The sequence below is a fragment of the Phascolarctos cinereus genome, unplaced genomic scaffold (genome assembly GCF_003287225.1).
Source record: "Phascolarctos cinereus isolate Bilbo 61053 unplaced genomic scaffold, phaCin_HiC Scaffold_1;HRSCAF=81, whole genome shotgun sequence".
Lineage (NCBI taxonomy): Eukaryota > Metazoa > Chordata > Mammalia > Diprotodontia > Phascolarctidae > Phascolarctos > Phascolarctos cinereus.
Genome location: NW_027555514.1, coordinates 90,755,530 through 90,775,195, shown reverse-complemented (window position 1 = coordinate 90,775,195; position 19,666 = coordinate 90,755,530). Strand labels below are relative to the sequence as shown.

The 19,666-nt window shown below is 36.6% G+C and overlaps 1 protein-coding gene and 1 pseudogene across 1 annotated transcript in view; one reads left to right on the top strand and one right to left on the bottom strand.

Moving 5' to 3' along the window:
• The window catches only part of LOC110223902 (uncharacterized), a 33,860-nt gene extending 16,826 nt beyond the window's left edge, over positions 1-17,034 (top strand). Inside the window, 2 exon segments of the mRNA XM_021009625.2 lie at positions 9,268-9,344; positions 16,628-17,034. Coding sequence (XP_020865284.1) covers positions 9,268-9,344; positions 16,628-16,777 — 227 coding nt within the window. The 3' untranslated portion in view covers positions 16,778-17,034.
• On the bottom strand, positions 6,434-7,299 carry LOC110223903 (cyclin-dependent kinase 2-interacting protein pseudogene; annotated as a pseudogene).
• Positions 17,035-19,666: the final 2,632 nt, after the last annotated feature.

The window sequence follows — 19,666 nt, the reverse complement described above, 5'->3', positions numbered from 1 at the left end:
CCAAAGTGTTTTTTTTCCTGCTCTCTAAAAATTGATACTGTATTTGCTCTTTGTGCAACCATAATTTTAATTGTGCAATACCATCTTCCTACACAAATCAACATGGATGATACTATGAACCACTGAATGATAAAGGCCAACAAGTCAAAGATATCCAAAAGATATCCTTCTCAACAAAGACAAGGCTGTTGTGTAGATAGATAAGCCAGGAAGGATTTAGGACCAGTGGTTTAGTACTGCCTCTGCCACTAACTACCTCCTTCATCTCTTTGAACCTCAGTTTCCTTTTGTTTCTATTTACAAATATGAAGTGAAGGGTTTGAAATGCCCTCTGAAATTCTGTCTCTTCTAAAAGACCATGCTACTTCATGTTTTAATACCATTGATTTTAAGTATTTTTTTAATCAGAACATGAATAATATGGCAAGTTAGCTACAGTAGTATTCATCATCTGTTGTCTACCTCCCTGATAAAACATTTTATGCCACATGAATGTAGTCTATAGCATAACAAACACATCCCCCTTTAAATGTACATTTTATCATTTCAAATATTTCTATGACTTTTCCCCATAAGGGCATTTAAAACTTTATTCATAATTTGTAAATCGCTTAGGTTATAAAAAACCACTTCAGTACATTGCAGACAAATTGTAAATGTCTAATCTACTTGAAGTAATAATCCATATAAGATAAGGAGACATACTATAATTTTCAATAGAACAGAATCTAGCCTGACCTAGATGAAAAAAAGGCATTTTGCTTTCCAATTAGTTTTCATATATACACCCTTTTTTTCTTCTTGATTTTTTTTCTTAATTTTTAATTAATTTATTTTTAGTTTTCAACATTCACTTCCACAAGATTTTGAGTTCCAGATTTTCTCCCCATCTTGTCCCTCCCTCCACCCCAAGATGGCATGCATTCTGAATACCCCTAATCTGCCCTCCCTTCTATCTCTACCCCCCTTCTCTTATCTCTTTCCCCTTCAATTTTCCTGTAGGGCAGGATAGATTTCTATGTCCCATTTAATGTATATATTATGCCCCAGTTGCATGTGAAAACATTTTTTTAAAATTTTTGTTTTAAAAATTTTAGGTTCCAAATTTTCTCCCTTCCTCCTTCCCCATCCACCCTCATTGAGAAGTCAAGCATATTGATACGAGTAATATATGTGTAGTCATGCAAAACCCTTCCATAGTAGTCATATTGTGAAAAACTAAGTATATTTCCCTTCATCCTACCCCCCATTTATTCTATTCCCTTTTTGACACTGTCCCTCCTTAGAAGTGTTTGCTTCTGATTATCCCCTCCTCCATCTGCCCTCCCCTCTGTCATCCTCTTGCTCTTTTGTCCCCTTCCCTCCCTTTTCTGTAGGGTAAGATAGATTTCTATACCCAATTGATGTGTATGTTATTCTCTACTCAAGCCAAATCCAATGAGAATAAGATTCACTCATTCCCTCTCACCTTCCCCTGTTTCCCCTCCGCTGTAAAAGCCTATTCTTGTCTGTTTTATATGAGATAATGTACTCCATTCTACCTCCCCATTTCTTCTTCTCCCAGTATAATCCTCTCTCATGCCTTAATTTTATTCTCCAGATATCCCCCTTTCATGTTACCTTGTATCATCTGTCTATCTATCTATCTATCCATTTATCCATGTACATACACACACTTATATATGTATATATATTCACCTCCAACTGCTCTAATACTGACAAAGGACTCATGTGTTACAAATATCATCTTTCCATGCAGAATGTAAGCAGTTCAACTTTAATAAGTCTCTTATAATTTCTCTTTCCTGTTTACCTCTTCATGTTTCTCCTGAGTCTTGTATCTGAAAGTCAAATTTTCTAATTAGCTCTAGTGTTTTCATCAAGAATGCTTGAAAGTCTGCTATTTCACTGAAGGTCCACTTTTTACCCTGAAGGATTATACTCAGTTTTGCTGGGTAAGTGATTCTTGATTGTAATCCTACCTCCTTTGCCCTCCAGAATATCATATTCTAAGCACTCTGGTCCCTTAATGTAGAAGCTGCTAAATCTTGTGTTATCCTGATTGTGTTTCCACAGTACTTGAATTGTTTCTTTCTGGCTGCTTGCAATGTTTTCTCCTTGACCTGGGAATTCTGAAATTTGGCTACGATATTCCCAGGAGCTTTCCTTTGGGGATCTCTTTCAGTAGGTGATCTGTGGAGTCTTTCAATTTCTATTTTGCCCTCTAGTTCTAAAATATCAAGGCAGTTTTCCTTGATGATTCCTAAGATGATGTCTAGGCTTTTATTTTTATTTATTTATTTATTTTGATCATGGCTTTCACATAGTCCAATAATTTTTAAATTCTTCTCCTGGATCTATTCTCCAAGTCAGTTGTTTTTGCAATGACATATTTCACATTGTTTTCTCTTTTTTTTTTTGTTCTTTTGGATTTCTTTTACAGTGTCTTGGTTTCTCATAAGGTCACTAGCTTCCAATTGTTCCATTCTAATTTTTAAGGAAGAGTTTTATTCAGTAAACTTTTGGACTTTTTTTTTCCATTTGGCCAATTTTGCTTTTTAAGGCATTCTCCTCATTGGCTTTTTGGACCTCTTTTGCCATTTGGGTTAGGCTATTTTTTAAGATGTTATTTTCTTCAGTATTTTTTTGGGTCTCCTTTAGCAAGCTGTTGACTTGGTTTTTCATGATTTTCTTGCATCACTCTCAGTTTTTCCTCTACTTCTCTTACTTGCTTCTCAAAATCTTTATTGAACTCTTCCATGGCCTGGGACCAATTCATATTTTTCTTGGAGGATGTGGATGTAGGAACTTTGACTTTGCTGTCTTCTTCTGATTGTATGTTTTGATCTTCTTTGTTTCCAAATAAAGATTCTATGGTCTGACTCTTTTTGCACTGCTCACTCGTGATCCCAGCTAATTCTTTGAGTTGCAAAGTCTTTGTTAAGGTAGGAGTCTGCTTCCGGTGTGGAGAATGTACTGTCCCCAGCTTTGGGGGTTTTGTGCAGCTGTTTTCAGAGATACTTCTAGGGACCTGAAAATTTGCAATTCTTCCAAGGTGCTATGATTAAGGGTGAGGTGTTTACTCCTTTCCTGGTCTGTGCTCTGGTCTATGAGTGACCACAAGCACACTTTTTACTGTTCTAAATATCTTTGTACATGTGGGTTTTTCCCCATTTTGTGATCTCTTTAGGTTACAGACCTAGCTGTGGTATTGCTGGGTAATATGTTATTCACAGTTTTGTATCCCTTTGGGCATAGTTCCCAATAGCTCTCTGGAATGGTTGGATCAATATACAACTCTGCCAACAATGCATTAGTGTTCTAATTTTCCTACATCATCTCCAACATTTATAATTTTCCTGTTTTGTCATGTTAGCCAGTCTGGTAGGTGTGAGTCGGTACCTTAGAGTTGTTTTAATGTGCTTTTCTCTGGTCAATAGCAATTTAGAGCATTTTTTCATATGAGTATAGATAGCTTTAATCTCTTCTTCTGAAAATTGCCTATTCATGTCTTTTTACCATTTCTCATGTGGGGAATGACTTGTATCCTTATAAATGTGACTCAGTTCTCTACATATTTCAGAAATGAGGCCTTTATCAGGGACATTGGTTGTAAAAATTGTTCCTCAGCTTTCTGCTTCTCTTCTAATCTTTGTTGCATTTGTTTTGTTTATGCAAATCCTTTTCAATTTAATATAATGTATGTTATCCATTTTGCATTTTATAATGTTCTCTCTTTTTTCATCATGACTTCTTTCCTACTCCTTAGATGTGACAGGTAAACTATTTTTGGCCCTTTTAATTTGTTTATAGTATCAACTTTTATGTCTAAATCAAGTATTCACTTTGACTTTATCTTAGTATGCAATGTAAGATCTTGGTTTATGCCTAGTTCCTGACATACTATTTTCCCCTTTTCACAGTAGTTTTTTTTTTCAAATCCTGATTTTTTATTCCAGAAGCTAGAATTTTTCATTTTATCAAGCAATACATTACTGTAGGCATTTACCGTTGTGTGTGTGTGTGTATATATCTATATATCTATATATCTATAGATATATAGATATATATATATAATATTTATTTGTTTATTTATTTTGATTTCTCAATGGTCACTTCTGTAAGTTTTTTACTTTAATATTTTTCCCTCTCCCTTCTTTCCCCAAGATGGCTTGCAATCTGATATAAGCTACACATATATTTTCCTATTCAACATAAGGAAGAATTAGGTACAATAGGAGGAGCCATCAGAAAGAGGTAACAAAAGAATACATAAGAAAAAAATAGCAAATCGTATGCCTCAATTTGCATTCAGAATCCATAGTGATTTCTTTGGATATGGATAGCATTTTCCATCATGAGACCTCTGAAGACGTCCTAGACCCTTTATTGTTGAGAAGGGCTAAGTCTATCAACGTTAGTATTGCACAAGGTGGCTGTTACTGTGTGCGACATTCTCTTGTGTCTACTCACCTCACCTGATTTTATTGTATTGTTTACTATTTCTCTGAATTGAATTTCTCTTTCTACCCTTTGCTGTTGAACTTTGTTGGTAATATTTAGAAATGCTGGGATTTATGTGGATTTATTTTATAGACTACAACATTGTTAAAGTTGTTAGTTGTTTCAGGTAGCTTTCCAGTTGATTTCTTAGAGATCTCTAAGTATACCATTATATCATCTTCAAAGAATGATAGTTTTATTTCCTCATTGCCTATTCTAATTTTTCAAACTCTCTTCTCTTACTGTTAAAGCTAATATTTCTACTCCACTACTGAATAATAGTGGTGATAATGGGCATCCTTTTTTCATCCCTGGATAAATCTTAATTTTTTTTTAATGATCTGATCTTAATTTTGTCCACAAAGATCATGAGGGAATTTTTCAAATGCTCTACTGAAATTTGGATAAAGTATATTGACAATAATCCCCTGGTCAGTCAATATGTGAAGATAGGTAGGCAGGATCTGTTGTGACCACTTCCTAGTGAACTCAAGGCAGTGGATGAGATCACCAGCAAAGACTGTCAAAGAGATTATTCATAAGGCAAAGGAATTCAACAGCATCTGAGGCTATGTAAGTTCTAGAAAGATATTGACTAACACAAAGGCTATCAGATGTTTAACGAGGTCTTCTCTTCAATGCATTTTGTACCCCATTTCCATTCAACCACTTGTATTTTTTTTAATTTGTAGTGCTTTAATATACTTTAACTTGCTTGCATGTTAAAATAATTCCATGAGGTTGGTGTCATAGGGGTTATCTTCCCTTTGATGATGTATTAAGTGCCATGCCTGTGGTCACACAGCTAGTAAGTATAAAAAGCAGCATCTGAAAGCAGAGTCTTTCTGACTCTGAAATCCAGCAAATTATTGACTATGCTACCTCTTGAGGGCTTGAAAATAGACCTGGATAAGGAACAATTACAAATATCTGAAAAAAGGACTGGTTTTTTTTTAATTTCTTGCTTTTTAAAGGAGATATTTATATATTTATCTCTGCCCCCTCCCCTTTGTAAGAAAAACAGTTAAGCAAATGAAATTGACACCCTTCCATACCCAACAATCCCATCAACCTGTGAAAAAACATGTTTCATCAGTCTTCTGATTAATATTAATTACTTGCCTTAACCTGAATCTTTTTAGTATTTTTCTTTCCATGAAATATGTTCTTGATTCTGCTTTTTTCTACATAAGTTCATAAAAATCTTCCCTTTTTTCTGTTTCTTCCCCAAAATGTGCCAACATGGGGCTTTCCCTCACCTCAATCCCTCTTTGACCTCATTTTGTTATGTGCCTTGTTGTAGACAGAGATCTGAGTCTAAGGGTTCAAATAGTTTAGTGACTTTTCTTTAAAAGTTCCAGATTGTTGTAATGGTTGGACAAGTGAAAAGATCTACCACCAGTATTTATTAAGAGCTCCTTTCTTAAACAGCATCTATTTTTTTTATGTTTGTAAATTTAATTTGAGGTGAATCCAGTATTGTTAAATGTTCATTTCCTTCAGTGACTTCCTGTAATATTTTGTTTGTTAATTGCATTTCTTACTTCTGAAAGTCATTTGTTCCTCTATTTTGAAACTTAGCTAAGAAATGATTCTTAGTCTCATATTTTTGTATCAGTTTCCTATAGCAGATTTTATTATTATTTGATTAAATTATTTTCTCCAATCTAGTTTCTCTTGGTTTTGTTTGTACATATGTTTTAATTTTATGCCTCTATCCTTTGGTTTGCAATTCTGCTTCTTATAATTGTGAAAGCTCCTTTCATTCTCCTGATCTCACCCCACTGTGTACGTGTTTTTTGTTTTTTTTTTAAAACAGTAGGCTGAGAATCCATTTGGAACTTATTGTGGAAATAAATGCTGATCTAAACATTTTCTGTCAAACATATGATCAGTTTGCATAGAAGTTTTTGTCAAATAAAGAGGGTCAGGGTTTGAAAAGTAGGTACTGAATGGATGACTATCATCAACTTTAAAAGTTACTACCAGAGTGGTGTTCAGGTGGAGGTGAAGCATCTCATTCTGCAAACAAGAACAGAATTAGAACTGTGATCCAGTAAGGAAGTGTATGGGGCAGCAATGGGCCTGTATCATAATACCTGGAAAGAAGGGTTCATTGTGGTTCTGGGAGTATGGATTTATTGAAATGATTTTGGAAAAAATTATAATGCTCGATGTCCAGTTTCAAGTAAGATGCTTTCCACATATAGCCTGCTGTTCTCAATATAGGGCTGGTACAACCACATAGATAAGTAGCTTAAAATGAGATCCTGGTTTGTAGTATGGGCAAGCTCTTCCACAATGATGCATTTCAGGTGTATTTTTTCTTGTACATTTCTGAAAGCTGATGGGAAAATTCATAGAAGTAGGTAGTGGGACATGTATGGAAAAGGGGTGTTTGCTAATTTCCACTTCCACAATGGTAATTTTCTAGGTTACAAGTTCCTTTAGTGGTTGATGTTAGCTTTTCCATTTTCACCTGTACCTTAGCCGAGTTTTCCAAAGTGTCATGAAGTTCCTTGCACAACATCTCAAATTCCTCATTATATTTTTGATGTACCTTTTGAGAATGAAAGCCAGAAGCAATGGTGTCATTCTAGTTCTACCTTGTCTTCATTAAGTACACTGATTTTGATGTTTCCTGTTTGTTTGCAACAGAAAATCCCATTTTGTTGAGTCTCCCATTTTGATAATAAATTGTGCCAATCTACAGCATTGTCTTTAATTTTTCTTGTGCTGACAGATGAAACAGTTCTTTTGGGAGTAACCATGCCAGAGTTCTTCAAGTCCATGACTTTAACACCCAACATCTAGCCCGATGCGGCAGGAGGAAGTTCAAAGCCAATTGCATTTTTTAAGGAGTTATTTTCTTCAGTCAGTTTTTGTCCTTCCTAGCTATTCACTCTCTCTTGCATACCTCTCATTTCTTTTCCCAGTTTTTCTTTTATCTCTCTTATTTGACTTTGAAAATCCTTCTTGAGCTCTTCCAAGAAGGCTTTTGGGGCCTGGAATCAATTCATATTTCCCATAGAGGTTTCAAATGTAGGTATATTGACTGTGCTGTCCTCTTCTGAATTTGTTTTTTGATCTTCCCTGTCACCATAATAATTCTCTAAGGTCAACGTTCTTTTCTGCCTTTTGCTTGTTTTGTTTGCCAGTTTCCTGGCTTTTAAAGTTGAACTTTCCTATTGGAGCACAGGGAGCACTGTCCCAAGCTTCTTGTGCTGGGAGCAAGGTGCCTTGTCACTAGCTTTCTGTACTGGGGCCTTGGGTGCTGGCACGTGGGGGATTTGGGGTCTGGCTGCTTACCAGTCGCTCTGCTGGGGTCCTAGTGGTGGTGTCTGGCATATACTAAGGCTAGGTGCAGTTTTTCTGCCTTTTCCCTGGGCTACACTGAATCAAGTGGAGGTCCAGCCACTGGTGGTTGCCTGCCTGCTTGGAGCTGCACCAGCATATGTGGTGGTTCTCCAAGCTGAAGTCTGCTGGTTGCCCTGGCTATCCTAAGATACATGGGGAATCCTGGTGTTCACATTTGCCTGCTCAACCATTCTGGGGCTCAGCATCTCCTGCTGGTTTGCTGAGGTGGGGCTTGCTGCTGGCTTGTTGGGATGCCTCTCATCGTGGACTGCAGTCCCCTTTTTATCCAAGTGAAATGAACCTTTCTTGGCAATCCTCTAATTTCCCAGGCTGAGAGACTGCTTCTCCCTGTCTTTCCACTATCTTAGCTCTTCCACTGAAACCACTGGCCAGGACTGTCTCAAAAGAAGTAGGGAAAAAAAATCCTCTTTCTTGGTGCCGTGTTGCTTAGGGAAATAAAAGTAAATGAGATCTGTATCATTAAGTAACTCTATAAACTATTCTGATTGAGCCAAGAAAACATGAAAACAAGATATGCAGGTAATACTCCACCTGTTAATTTGAAATTGATTGTAAAACTTTTAGTTACCTCAGAGCTAGATAGAGCATGACAACCTGGAGAGAAATTCACAGAGGTGAAATGATTAACAGAATTGTTAAAGATTAGGAAGAAATAAATGTACATGCCACAGGTCAAATAAATCTATTAAAACAAACCAATATAGAAAATTAGCCTGGATAGGACACAATTATCTTAATTTATGGAGCTTCTAATAATAGAATTAAACAATCATTCCAGACTTTTAGGAACCAAGATAGTGAAGTAAGCAGTAAATTACTCTCATTCTCCCTTATTGACCTCTAAATCCCCCAAAATAGCACCTCATGAAAAGTGCATGATGTTGTCTATTCTATAAACTATCTCATTGTTTTCCCCACCAATCCAACTCTGTTCTTTGTTCTCGTACTTCCCCAAATTCTATGAAGCTAGTAATCCCTATCTCATGGTCTTTGGTCATTGAGAAAAGCCATTAACCCAGTTTATGGGTTACTACTAACCTAACTAATAAATTGATCTTGCAGAGACCATTTCCTCTCAGTTTACCTTTCATTTTCAAAGATAACAGTTTCAGCTAGAGTAAATATGTAAGTCAATCTGTGATTTGGTATAAAATGAGTATCTCACAAGAAACTTAAAATGTGGAAGTAAATTGAGATTACAAAATAATCAACTAAATGCATAATTAGGAAAATAGAAATTTCTTACCCTCTCTATCTTATTTTAAAATAGATCACAATAGATAAATTATAGCTGTGATAACTGCCATTACCGCTAATGGGGGGATTTAATTCATATAAGAGAAGTAACTCTAAATAAAATAATTATTTACTTAAATATTAATACAGAGTTTACACCAGTATTGGAATTTCAAGAATCATCACAGGAAAGTGAACAAAGTTTTGATAAAAGTAACTCAGAACAGGTATGTAAAAATGATATTCAAATTTCTGAGATTTTACTTCAGTAAAAGTTCCTTTCATGCAAATTTTATTGGAAGTTTTTCACATCTTAGTTACTTTTAAATGGATTTTTGTCTGATTTCAGGAGTTGAAATTTTCTTTGGAGGTGCAGGAAGCAACTGCAAAACTTCATCCCTAGTTCTATAATAATAGAATAGAGAAAGAGTCCCTGAATGTGATTACTGCTGGCATTTTGTATAAATTTCTTATATATAAGGAATTTAAGTTAGACTACCTAATCATATAATTGTTTTGCCTTCAATAAGCCAAGTAATTGCAATAACAGAATTACCATGAATGCATGTTAAAGAATATCTTAGTCCTGATTTCTTTCTTATTGTCAGGCTAAAATTATTAGTCATCAATGGCAAGAAAATAACCTGGAATGTCAATATCTGGGAATGCATATCATTTTAGATGGCTACACTAAAATCTATCAGTGTTTTACAATGCTAGAGTATGTCATTAAAAATGCCGTAATAAAATCTTATTTGGTAAGCAAAATAATAGCAACAATAAATAATAATAATTTATAAGCTTTTACAAAAACGTTATGGCAATATTGAAGACATTACTAATGAATACTATGGTATTTTGTCACTAATGAATTGTGAGATATTTTCATTGTTAATAATGAGCAACATAAAATAATATGAAAGAGAAAAGTAGGAATTAAAGATACTTTATGTCAAGTTAAAAAAACCAATAACAAAATCTTAGCATTCATGATCAAAGATAATCTAATCTATCCTTAACCTAAATAGCCAATCCTATCTGTAATACCCCCCAAAGTAGTTGAAGACCTTCTGTGACTGAAAACTTATTACCCACAGGAAGCAGCTCATTGTTTATTTGAATAGCTCTACACTTTGAGGATGTTTTCCTTAGGCTGAGCTATAATTAACCTTCCTGTATGTGCACCCAGGGCTCCTGGTTCTCACTTAAAGAGTCAAGTTGAACAACTCAAGCCCTTTTGCATTCTAATTCTCTAAATATTTGATGACTATTATCCCAACGTCCTTTAAATCTTCTTTTCTACAGACTAGACACCTCCAATTGCCTAACAGACCCTCCTGTGATATGAATCATGGTTGAATTCTGAGCTCTCTTTAAGTTCCTCTGAACACCCTGTAGTTTTCTAGGGTCCTATCTAAGAACAGTAATACAGATGTGTTCTGATCAGGACAAAGTAGTGTATTGTCATGTCTTTCACTAAGGATACTGTACTACTTTTGCTGCAAAGATCACATTCGTCCTTTTGATAGACAACTTCAGTATTAAATTTATGGCTCAGTGAAAAATACTTTCTCTCAGGAACTCCTATGAAAAACTGTTTCTCCCATTGTGTACATACATAGTTGTTTTGTTTTATTTTGTTTTGTTTTGTTTTGTTTTAGTCCAAGTCCAGGTTTTACATTTATCCTGTTTAAACTGTATATTCTTAGCACTAGCTCATTGTTCCAATCTAGCAAAAGCCTTTGGAATCTCAGTTCTGTGACTTATTTCATCAGCAGCCTCTCCCAATTCCATGACATATACAAATCTGATCTTCAGCATTCAATATATCAGTTCCTCCTGATTATCAGTTTAAAATGGTGAACAGAATAAGACTGAGGATAAAGCGACCAACTGCCCTCCAGAATAAATTAGTGTTCATTGGGTGTTTCCAATGAAGCTGCTCCAAACCTTTAATACATCCACATTTTTCACCTAGTCCACAAAGATTTTGTGAGAAACTGTTTCAAATACTTGTTGAAATCCAGACATACTGTGTCTTTGACATTCCTTGAATCTAGTCTTTTATTCTCTAGTCTACTGACAATTAAAAAAAAAAGGAAACATAAGGTGTCTAGCATAACTTGTTTTTAATGAACTGATATCAATTCTTAATTATCCCTTCTTAGAACTCTTTTTTGGAAGTAAGTACAAACTATTAATTTGATAAGTTAGACTAGAATTTGCCAGCAATCAAGGATATTCACTTTTTTCTAGTCCCATGGCAACTCCTTGGTAAACTGTAACTATTCATAAGTTTAAGACAAAGATTCTTTAGCCCTATGTGCAAATTAGTTTCAGTACCTTGAGATGATAATCCTAATTATTTAATTTGAACTCAGTGAGAATGGTGTTGAGATGCCCATACTCTAGAGCCTCCTGGCAATGTCTTCCTTAACAGAAGTTAGAGGAGTTCCAAACCCCATGTTTCAGATGTTCTATACAAGAGAGAATCTGATCTTAGAGTCTTGCTATCATATTTCACTTAGTTACATCCTGCAGAAGCAATAGGCAAGAGGGGGGTGAAAGATGAAGCAGGTCATACAGCCTTTCCCTCCCATAGAATTTTTCTGATATCAGGTTCCAATTCACAACCAGGGCCTTCAATCCTATACATTGCCTAGACTACACAGCTTTATTCACTATATCACTGCCCTATAAATAACTATTGAAATTACCATTCCAATGTTATTTCCTCATAATCAGAACTGTGTTAGTGTATAGTTTATCCTCATTAATATATTATGGAACTTTAATCTAAGTATTTCCCAAATAGCACCACACTCATCAACAAGTAAGTTAATTGAATATTTTCTTAGAATGCATAGATTTCAGCTCAGAGTTGCTGTTATGTGCAATAGAAAGTGGCTATGATCTAGGGCTATAATAACCTTTTGAGCCCTTACTGTTACATGAAATGATTCTATCACTTCATCTATGTTCATTAAAGAAAATAATGGCTTCTCTATCATTTATTAATAGAGCAAAAATTAACACAACTGCTTAAGAAGGTGGTACATGTTCAGCTGGAAGCAGACTGTCAATTTATTAGGGATATTTTAGTTGAAATTTCTGTCCAAATGTAATCAATCAGTTGCCTTCCAACTTAGAGATTTGGTGTATCTATGAATTTGGAATATAATGAAAATCAGTCAAATAAAATGTTGCCATCTCTCTTAAATTATGACTTTTAAAAATGTCCAGTTTTGGGGAAATGATATTACAGGTCATTTAAAGTAGTTTATTTTGATATGGACGTGACACAGTAGATGGAGTGCCAGGCCTGGAGTCAGAAAGATTTATCTTCTTGACTTGAAATCTGGCTTCAGACAATTATTGGTTCTATGACCCTGATCAAGTCACTTAACCCTGTTTGCTTCAGTTTTCTCATCTGTAAAATGAGCTGGAGAAGGAAATGGCAAAATACTCTAGTATCTTTGCCAAGAAAACCTCAAATGGGATCACAAAGAGTTGGCTATGACTAAACAAGAATAAAAGTGGATTGTGGTCATGTGCACATGATAGAATGTGATGTCATGTAAACATTTTTATATAATTTATTCAAAATATCTATGTGCAGACTATCAGTACTGTGGTTTATCTCATGCAAACTAATTATGGGACTGCAATCTCCATGCATCTGAACATTTGGAGAATTTTGCCTTTAGAGTTGGATCCATGGTTCTTACCTGTACTGGGGTCAGGGAATCATATGTTACTTGGCTGTTTTGAAGCAGTCACTTCCTACCTCATAAACCCCATTAATTCTGTTGATGGATCTAAGTTGTGTATTGTAATCATTTCTTATTTCTTGTTCTGAATTACATGCAAAAATCATTTCTCTTCTCTTGTCAATTCCTACGCTCTAATTAGTAAAATAATTAGAGAGGTGGTTTTTACTGGAACCAAACACAGAAGTGGACAATCGATACAGGTATATCTCATGACAATACAGTTATTTCAAATCACATTCTAGTTTCACATAGACATGCCATAATGTAGAGTTACAATTTTTGCACTTATAATTAGTGTTCAATTTAAAGATATTTAAAAGTCAGAAATAGGCAAATACATAAATATAATAAAGACTCTCACTACTTCAAAGGAATATTGAGTTGAGATTTCTATCCCATCCCAAGTTTATATTTTATTTGCTTGGTTTTTCCATTAGGCAGAATGCATGTTTATTAAAATACTGACCATTCTAATTTACTGCTATTTTTAAACAAATTGGAAAAGTATGGTACTGTGAGACCACCAAAAAAAGAGATATAAAATAGGAAATCGTTCCTGTTTGTTTTTTTAGGAATATACTATGGCACATGCTTAATAATACATTTACCCTAATCCAGAATACCCTGGATAAAACTTACATTGAAATTTTGTTTGTTCTATTATTTAGGGAAAGTTTAAATATTTTTTCAAGATTCATTAATTTATGTATTTTTGGTTTTCAACATTCACTTCCACAAGATTTTGAGCTCTGAATTTTCTCCCCATCTTGTCCATCCCCCAAAGCCAAAACAGCATGCATTCTGAATACTTTCCCCTAATCTGCCCTCCCTTCTACCTCCACCCCCCTTTCTCTTCTATTTTCCTGTAGGGCAAGATAGATTTCTATACTACATTACCTGTATATCTTATTTTCCACTTACATGTGAAAACAATTTTTTTTTAACATTTGTTTTTAAAACTTTGGGTTCCAAATTTTCTCCCATCCTCCCTTGAGAAGAGAAGCAACTGATACTGGTTATACTTGCGTAGTCATGCAAAACACTTCTACAGTAGTCATGCTGTGGAAAACTAAATAATTTCCTTTCATCCTATACCACCCTCCCTTATTCTATACTCTCTTTTGACCCTGTCCTTTCTCAGAAGTGTTTCCTTCTGATTACCCTTCCCCAGTATGCCCTCCCTCTATCATCCCCTCTCTTATCCTCTTCCCCCATCTTTTCCTGTAGAATAAGATGACTTTCCACACCCAATTGACTGTGTATATTATTCTCTCCTTAACCAAATACGATGAGAATAAGATTCACTCATTCCCTCTCACCTTCCCCCTTTCCCCACCACTGTAGAAGCCTTTTCTTGTCTGTTTTATGTGAGATAATTTACCCTATTCTACCTCCTCCTTTCTCCTTCTCCCAGTATAATCCTCTCTCACCCCTTAATTTTATTCTCCAGATATCACCCATTCATCTTCAACTCACCCTGTGCCCTCTATCTGTCAATCTGTCTATACATATATTTTTCCCCCTCCAACTACCCTAAGACTGACAAAGGTCTCATGAGTTACAAATATCATCTTTCCATGTAGGAATGTAAACAGTTCAACCTTGATAAGTCCCTTATGATTTCTCTTTCCTGCTTACCTCTTCATGCTTCTCTTGAGTCTTGTATTTGAAAGCGAATTCTTCTATTCAGCTCTGGTCTTTTCATCAAGAATGCTTGACAGTCTTCTATTTCACTAAATATCCATTTTTCCCTTGAAGGATTATACTCCATTTTGCTGGGTACAGGATTCTTGGTTGTAATCCTACCTCATTTTCCCTCTGGAAAAGCCTATTCCATGCCCTGTGGTACCTTTATGTAGAAGCTGCTAAAACTTGTGCTATCATGATTGTGTTTCCACACTACTGGAATTGTTTCTTTCTGGTTGCTTACGATATTTTTTCCTTGACCTGGGAACTCTGGAATTTGGCTACAATATTCCTAGAAATTTACCTTTCAGGATCTCTTTTAGGATGTCATCGATGGAGTCTTTTCATTTCTGTTTTACCCTCTGATTCTAGAATATACGATCAGTTTTCCTTGATAATTTCTTGAAAGATGGTGTCTAGGCTCTTTTTTTTGATTGTGGCTTTCACATAGTCTAATAATTTTTAAATTATCTTTCCTGGATCTATTTTCCAGGTCCGTTGTTTTTCCAATGATATATTTCGCATTGTCTTCTGTTTTTCATTATTTTGGTTTTGTTTTACAGTGTCTTGATTTCTCATAAAGTCACTACTTTCCGGTTGCTCCATTCTAATTTTTAAGGAAGTATTTTCTTCAGTGAGCTTTAGGACTTCAGTTTCCATTTGACCAATTTTGCTTTTGAAGGCATTCTTTTTCTCATTGGCTTTTTGGACCTCTTTTGCCATTTCGGTTTGCCTATTTTTTAAGGTGTTATTTTCTTCATTATTTTTTGTGTCTACTTCAGCAATCTGTTGACTACTTTTTTATGATGTTCTTCCATCACTTTCATTTGTCTTCCCAGTTTTTCCTCTAATTCTCTTACTTGCTTCTTGAAATCCATGGCCTGGGACTGATTCCTATTTTTCTTGGCTGCTGTGGAAGTAGGAACATTGACTTTGTTGTCTTCTTCTGGTTGTATGTTTTGATCTTCTCTGGCACCAAAGAAAAATTCTGTGGTATTCCTTTTTTTTTTCTTTGTACTGTTTGCTCATGATCCCAGCCAATTACTTGAGTTTTAAACTCTTTGTTAAGGTAGGGGGTCTGCATCTAGTATGGAGAATGTATGGTCCCAAACTTTGGGGTTTTCTGCAATTTTTTCAGAGATACTTCTAGGGACATCTAAACTTTCAGTTCTTCCAACGTGGTATGAACAAGGGTAGGCTGTTTACTACTTTCATGGGCTGTGCTCTTATCTATGAGTGACAACAAGTGCTTTTTTTACCTTGGAACTGTCAGGAGTATTCCCTCTGCACCATTACTACAAGCTCTACCACTCCAGCATTCCTCCTTGCCCTAGGACTGTCGCCCAGAATTGTGATTCAGATCTAAGCACAGGCAAAGAAAAAGAATACTCCCTTACCATCAGCATTGAGTTCCCTGAAATCCTCTTCTGATCAGCCACTGGATTCCCCTCAATTTGTGGCTAGAATCTCCAGAAGCAGCTGCCACCCTGGGTCTGGGACCTAGCTTCTCTCTCACGATGTCACAGAATTTCTGGTGACTTTTAAAGTTGTCTTTGGAGTTTGTGGTTTGAGGAGTCAGAAAACCCCCACAGCTATCCATGATTCAGTCCCCTGAGGCCTGCTTTAGGTTCACTGAGGCATGGTCTTTCCCTACATACCCAAGCTGAACTACTTTTCTCTCCAAGCCCTACACAATAGTTCTTTCTAATCAAAGGTGAGATAGAGCTTTCTAATTAACCATCCAGGTTGTCTTGGGCTGGAGATTTCTTTCACTCTCTCTTTTTGTGGGTTCTGCTGCCCTAGAATTTGTTTAGAGACCAGTTTTTTTATAGGTATTTGGAGGGGTTTGGGGGAGAGCTCAAGGAAGTTACTACATTTGCTCCACTATCTTGGCTCTGCCCCCCTCCCCCACCACCCCAGTTTAAATAATTTTTAACATGTCTTTGAAACACAATGATTTGGGGCTAGATAACATACTAAGCTTTACAGAAAAATTTTAACTACTGTTTGTTTATTCTTTAATTTTTCTTCTTCCATATTTCTTTACTAAGGAGAAAGTTACTTCAGAAAGAGTCAACATACCAGAACAAACAGCACCTGGGAAACAAGTTAAACCACTTCATTTTCCACTTTCATATCTGGAAAAAAGTCTCAAGGACGAGAATCCAATAAGGAATCTAATAGTGATAATGTGCATTTAGATGTAGAATCAAAATGGGCAGAAAGATGTGAAAAACTGTGGGTTAAACAGAAGACAATGGAAGTCAAAAGGAATTTTAAAATTGTTCCAACTGAGTTTAAGCAGATATTTGAAGAAATTTATGAAAAGGACAAAATTGCAGATCAGCCTACAGAGAAACTACAAGATGAGGAACTACTAGATGTCTCTGAAAAGGAAATAGAACAGTTACAAGAAGCATCCCTTAATCTGACAAATAGCTCAGGTGATACTGAAAAAGAGGAGAAATGTAGAGGCCCACTCAATGTAGGAGTTCAGTCATTTTCTGAACAAAACGATTACTCTCTGCAAGATGCTGTTTTAAACAATTTAAAGCTCACTTTCCAAGAAAATGTTCTTCACTCATCTTCTAATCTAAGCTCAGAAAGTAGTAACCTATACCATAAGAAAGGTAATAAGTCAGAAATTGAATGTACTTGCAATTTAAATGAAGAATATGTTGCTTATGATGCAGAAATTATAATATCCAACTCACAAATAGCTATAATGAAAGAAGGAAGATGAAGCATTTGGTATGAAACTGGCAGGAAATCTAAACAGAATACCAAAACTTTGGAATCAGATTCAGGATGTTTGCTACAATCAAGTAGTCTAGCAAGCCATTTTGATGTCTGGTGTACTCGCTCTGATGATATGCAATCAATCATCCAAGAAAAAAAGCCTACACTCACCACTGCAACCAAATTTAATGAGAAAACAAAAGTAAAAGAAAACTTCTTGCAGAAAAGAGATCACAAATTTATTGAAATACCACATTTGGCCTCCCATCAATGGAACCAAAGCTAGAGAGCTTCAGTGCACAGAGAGTTCAAATGACTCACCACCAGGCACGTTCTTCTGCCATTCTTAATTCCTCTCTGATTAGTTGTGAAATTTCCCCTCCCTCTTTGCCCTATATCCAAGTTGGACATTCTTCTCTGCCGCCAGCTGTATTAAGAAGTCACACGGGTAGAAGAGGCACACTGCAACTGGTTGTGAAGTCAGCCTTTATAAGACAACATTCAAGTCCACGAACAGCCTCTCCTTGCCCTCCCCTCCTCCACCAACACACGTGCTCAGACACAGTAGTTCCACTGTCTTTACATTTCCCTATCATAAGTGCCTTCTGTTTAGGTTTTATTAAGCTTGAAAGCCTTTAAATGGAACAGAGCAAAAACTCGTCGTGCTAGTTGACTGTCCAAAGAAGGTATGTTCTTTCCAAATAGTTGAAGACGTTGACTACATAAAATTGGAAATAGTATTTTGAAAGTATTTAAAAATATGTAACTGTAGTCGAAATGATCTGAGGGTGGTGTAGTGAAAAGAACAGAAAGCTAGGAATGAAAAGACCTGGAGCAGTGGTAGATGTGAGGGGGCATCATTGTGTACTAGAAACAACACTAAGTTTAGAGTCAGGAAACCTGGGTTCTAATCCTGGCTCTGCCATTAATTAACTGATGTTAGGCAAATCACTTTACCTTTGTGAGCCCCATTTTCCTTAAGTGTGAGATGAGGGTGTTAAAGTGGCTGATCTCTAAGGTCCTTTCCAGCTCTAATATTCTATGACCCTGGTTGTAACATGCTGTTGTAACCCATGTATATATAACCCATACCCATGTTGTAACAAGTCCCTTCACTTGCTGTCTAAGTTTCTTCACCAGGAAAACAGGTACAATCCATGAACTGCCTGCCTCCCGGCTTGTTGGGAGTGAGGATGGTGTCAAGAAAAGTGCTCTGAAAACAATAAAGTGACGTTCAAATTGAAGGGCAGCACCCCAAGATGGCACTCCCAGGTTGCCGGTTTGGTGCCCAGAGAAGCTGCTCCTTCAGGTTTCAGGTACTCTGTGTGTGTCTTTATGCCTGGGTGTCCTCCATCAACAGTGCACCTGCCTTTAACAGCCAGGTGATCCAAAGTTCAAAGCACAGGCAGTTTGTTAAGCAGTGGTAAGTACGATAGCTACAAAACATTCTCTCCATGAATGTGGGGTGTGCTGTCCCACAAATGCACAGCGTGTCTGTTGATGGAATGAGTGGGCAGAGTCCACTGGTAGTGAGGTGGAAACACTCATGGTTAAGGCAACGGTGCTATGGCATTTTAGGGCCACAGGGCTCTTTCTGGTCTTGAGGGGTCTTCATGCGCCCATGGGTGCAGCATCTCGGGTAGAGGTCACTCAGCAGGGCTCCACGGGCCTGTCCTCTCCACAGCTCACAAATCTGATTTTCTTTTTCTATAACTGATTCTCTCCCCTGATGCCAATGGTCGCATGTCTTGGAGCCATCTCCTTGGGACTGTTCTCTGAGGTTACGCCTTCTATGACTGCCACCTACTAGGACTATTTCTCTCTTGAATGCTCTGCTGACAGGTTGCTTCTTTCCCCCACCTACCCTGCCCCTTCCCTCTGACTTCCAGAGCTGGATATGATGTATCCTACTACCATTTTTATGAGATGAAAGGAAAAAAGAGAAATCCCTGTCCTCACTGTTGCCCTCTCATAGAGGCACAGAGGTCACCATCCACAAAGCTGCTTCCTGCCTCTACTGAATCTCAGGGCTGACAAGACTGCTTTTTAAGATCCCCAGGGGAATGACTAATCTTTAAGCAAGCTAACCCTCTAATTCCACCAGGGAAAATTCCTTTACATTTGGGAAATGTTATTTCTGTTATTTCATCAGCTGAGCTGGGGACAGGAGGAGGACTTCCTGGGCCCATAAGATATTAAGAATTTTAAAAAATATCGATAAGTCAAGGACATGTGGCTTCATCTACATGACTCCCTCTCTCTATAGAAACAGATGACATGCCTTAGGAAATTGATTCATGAAGTGCTGTGGTTAGAAAAAAATTGGCCTCCTGGCAAAACTTCTGGTAATG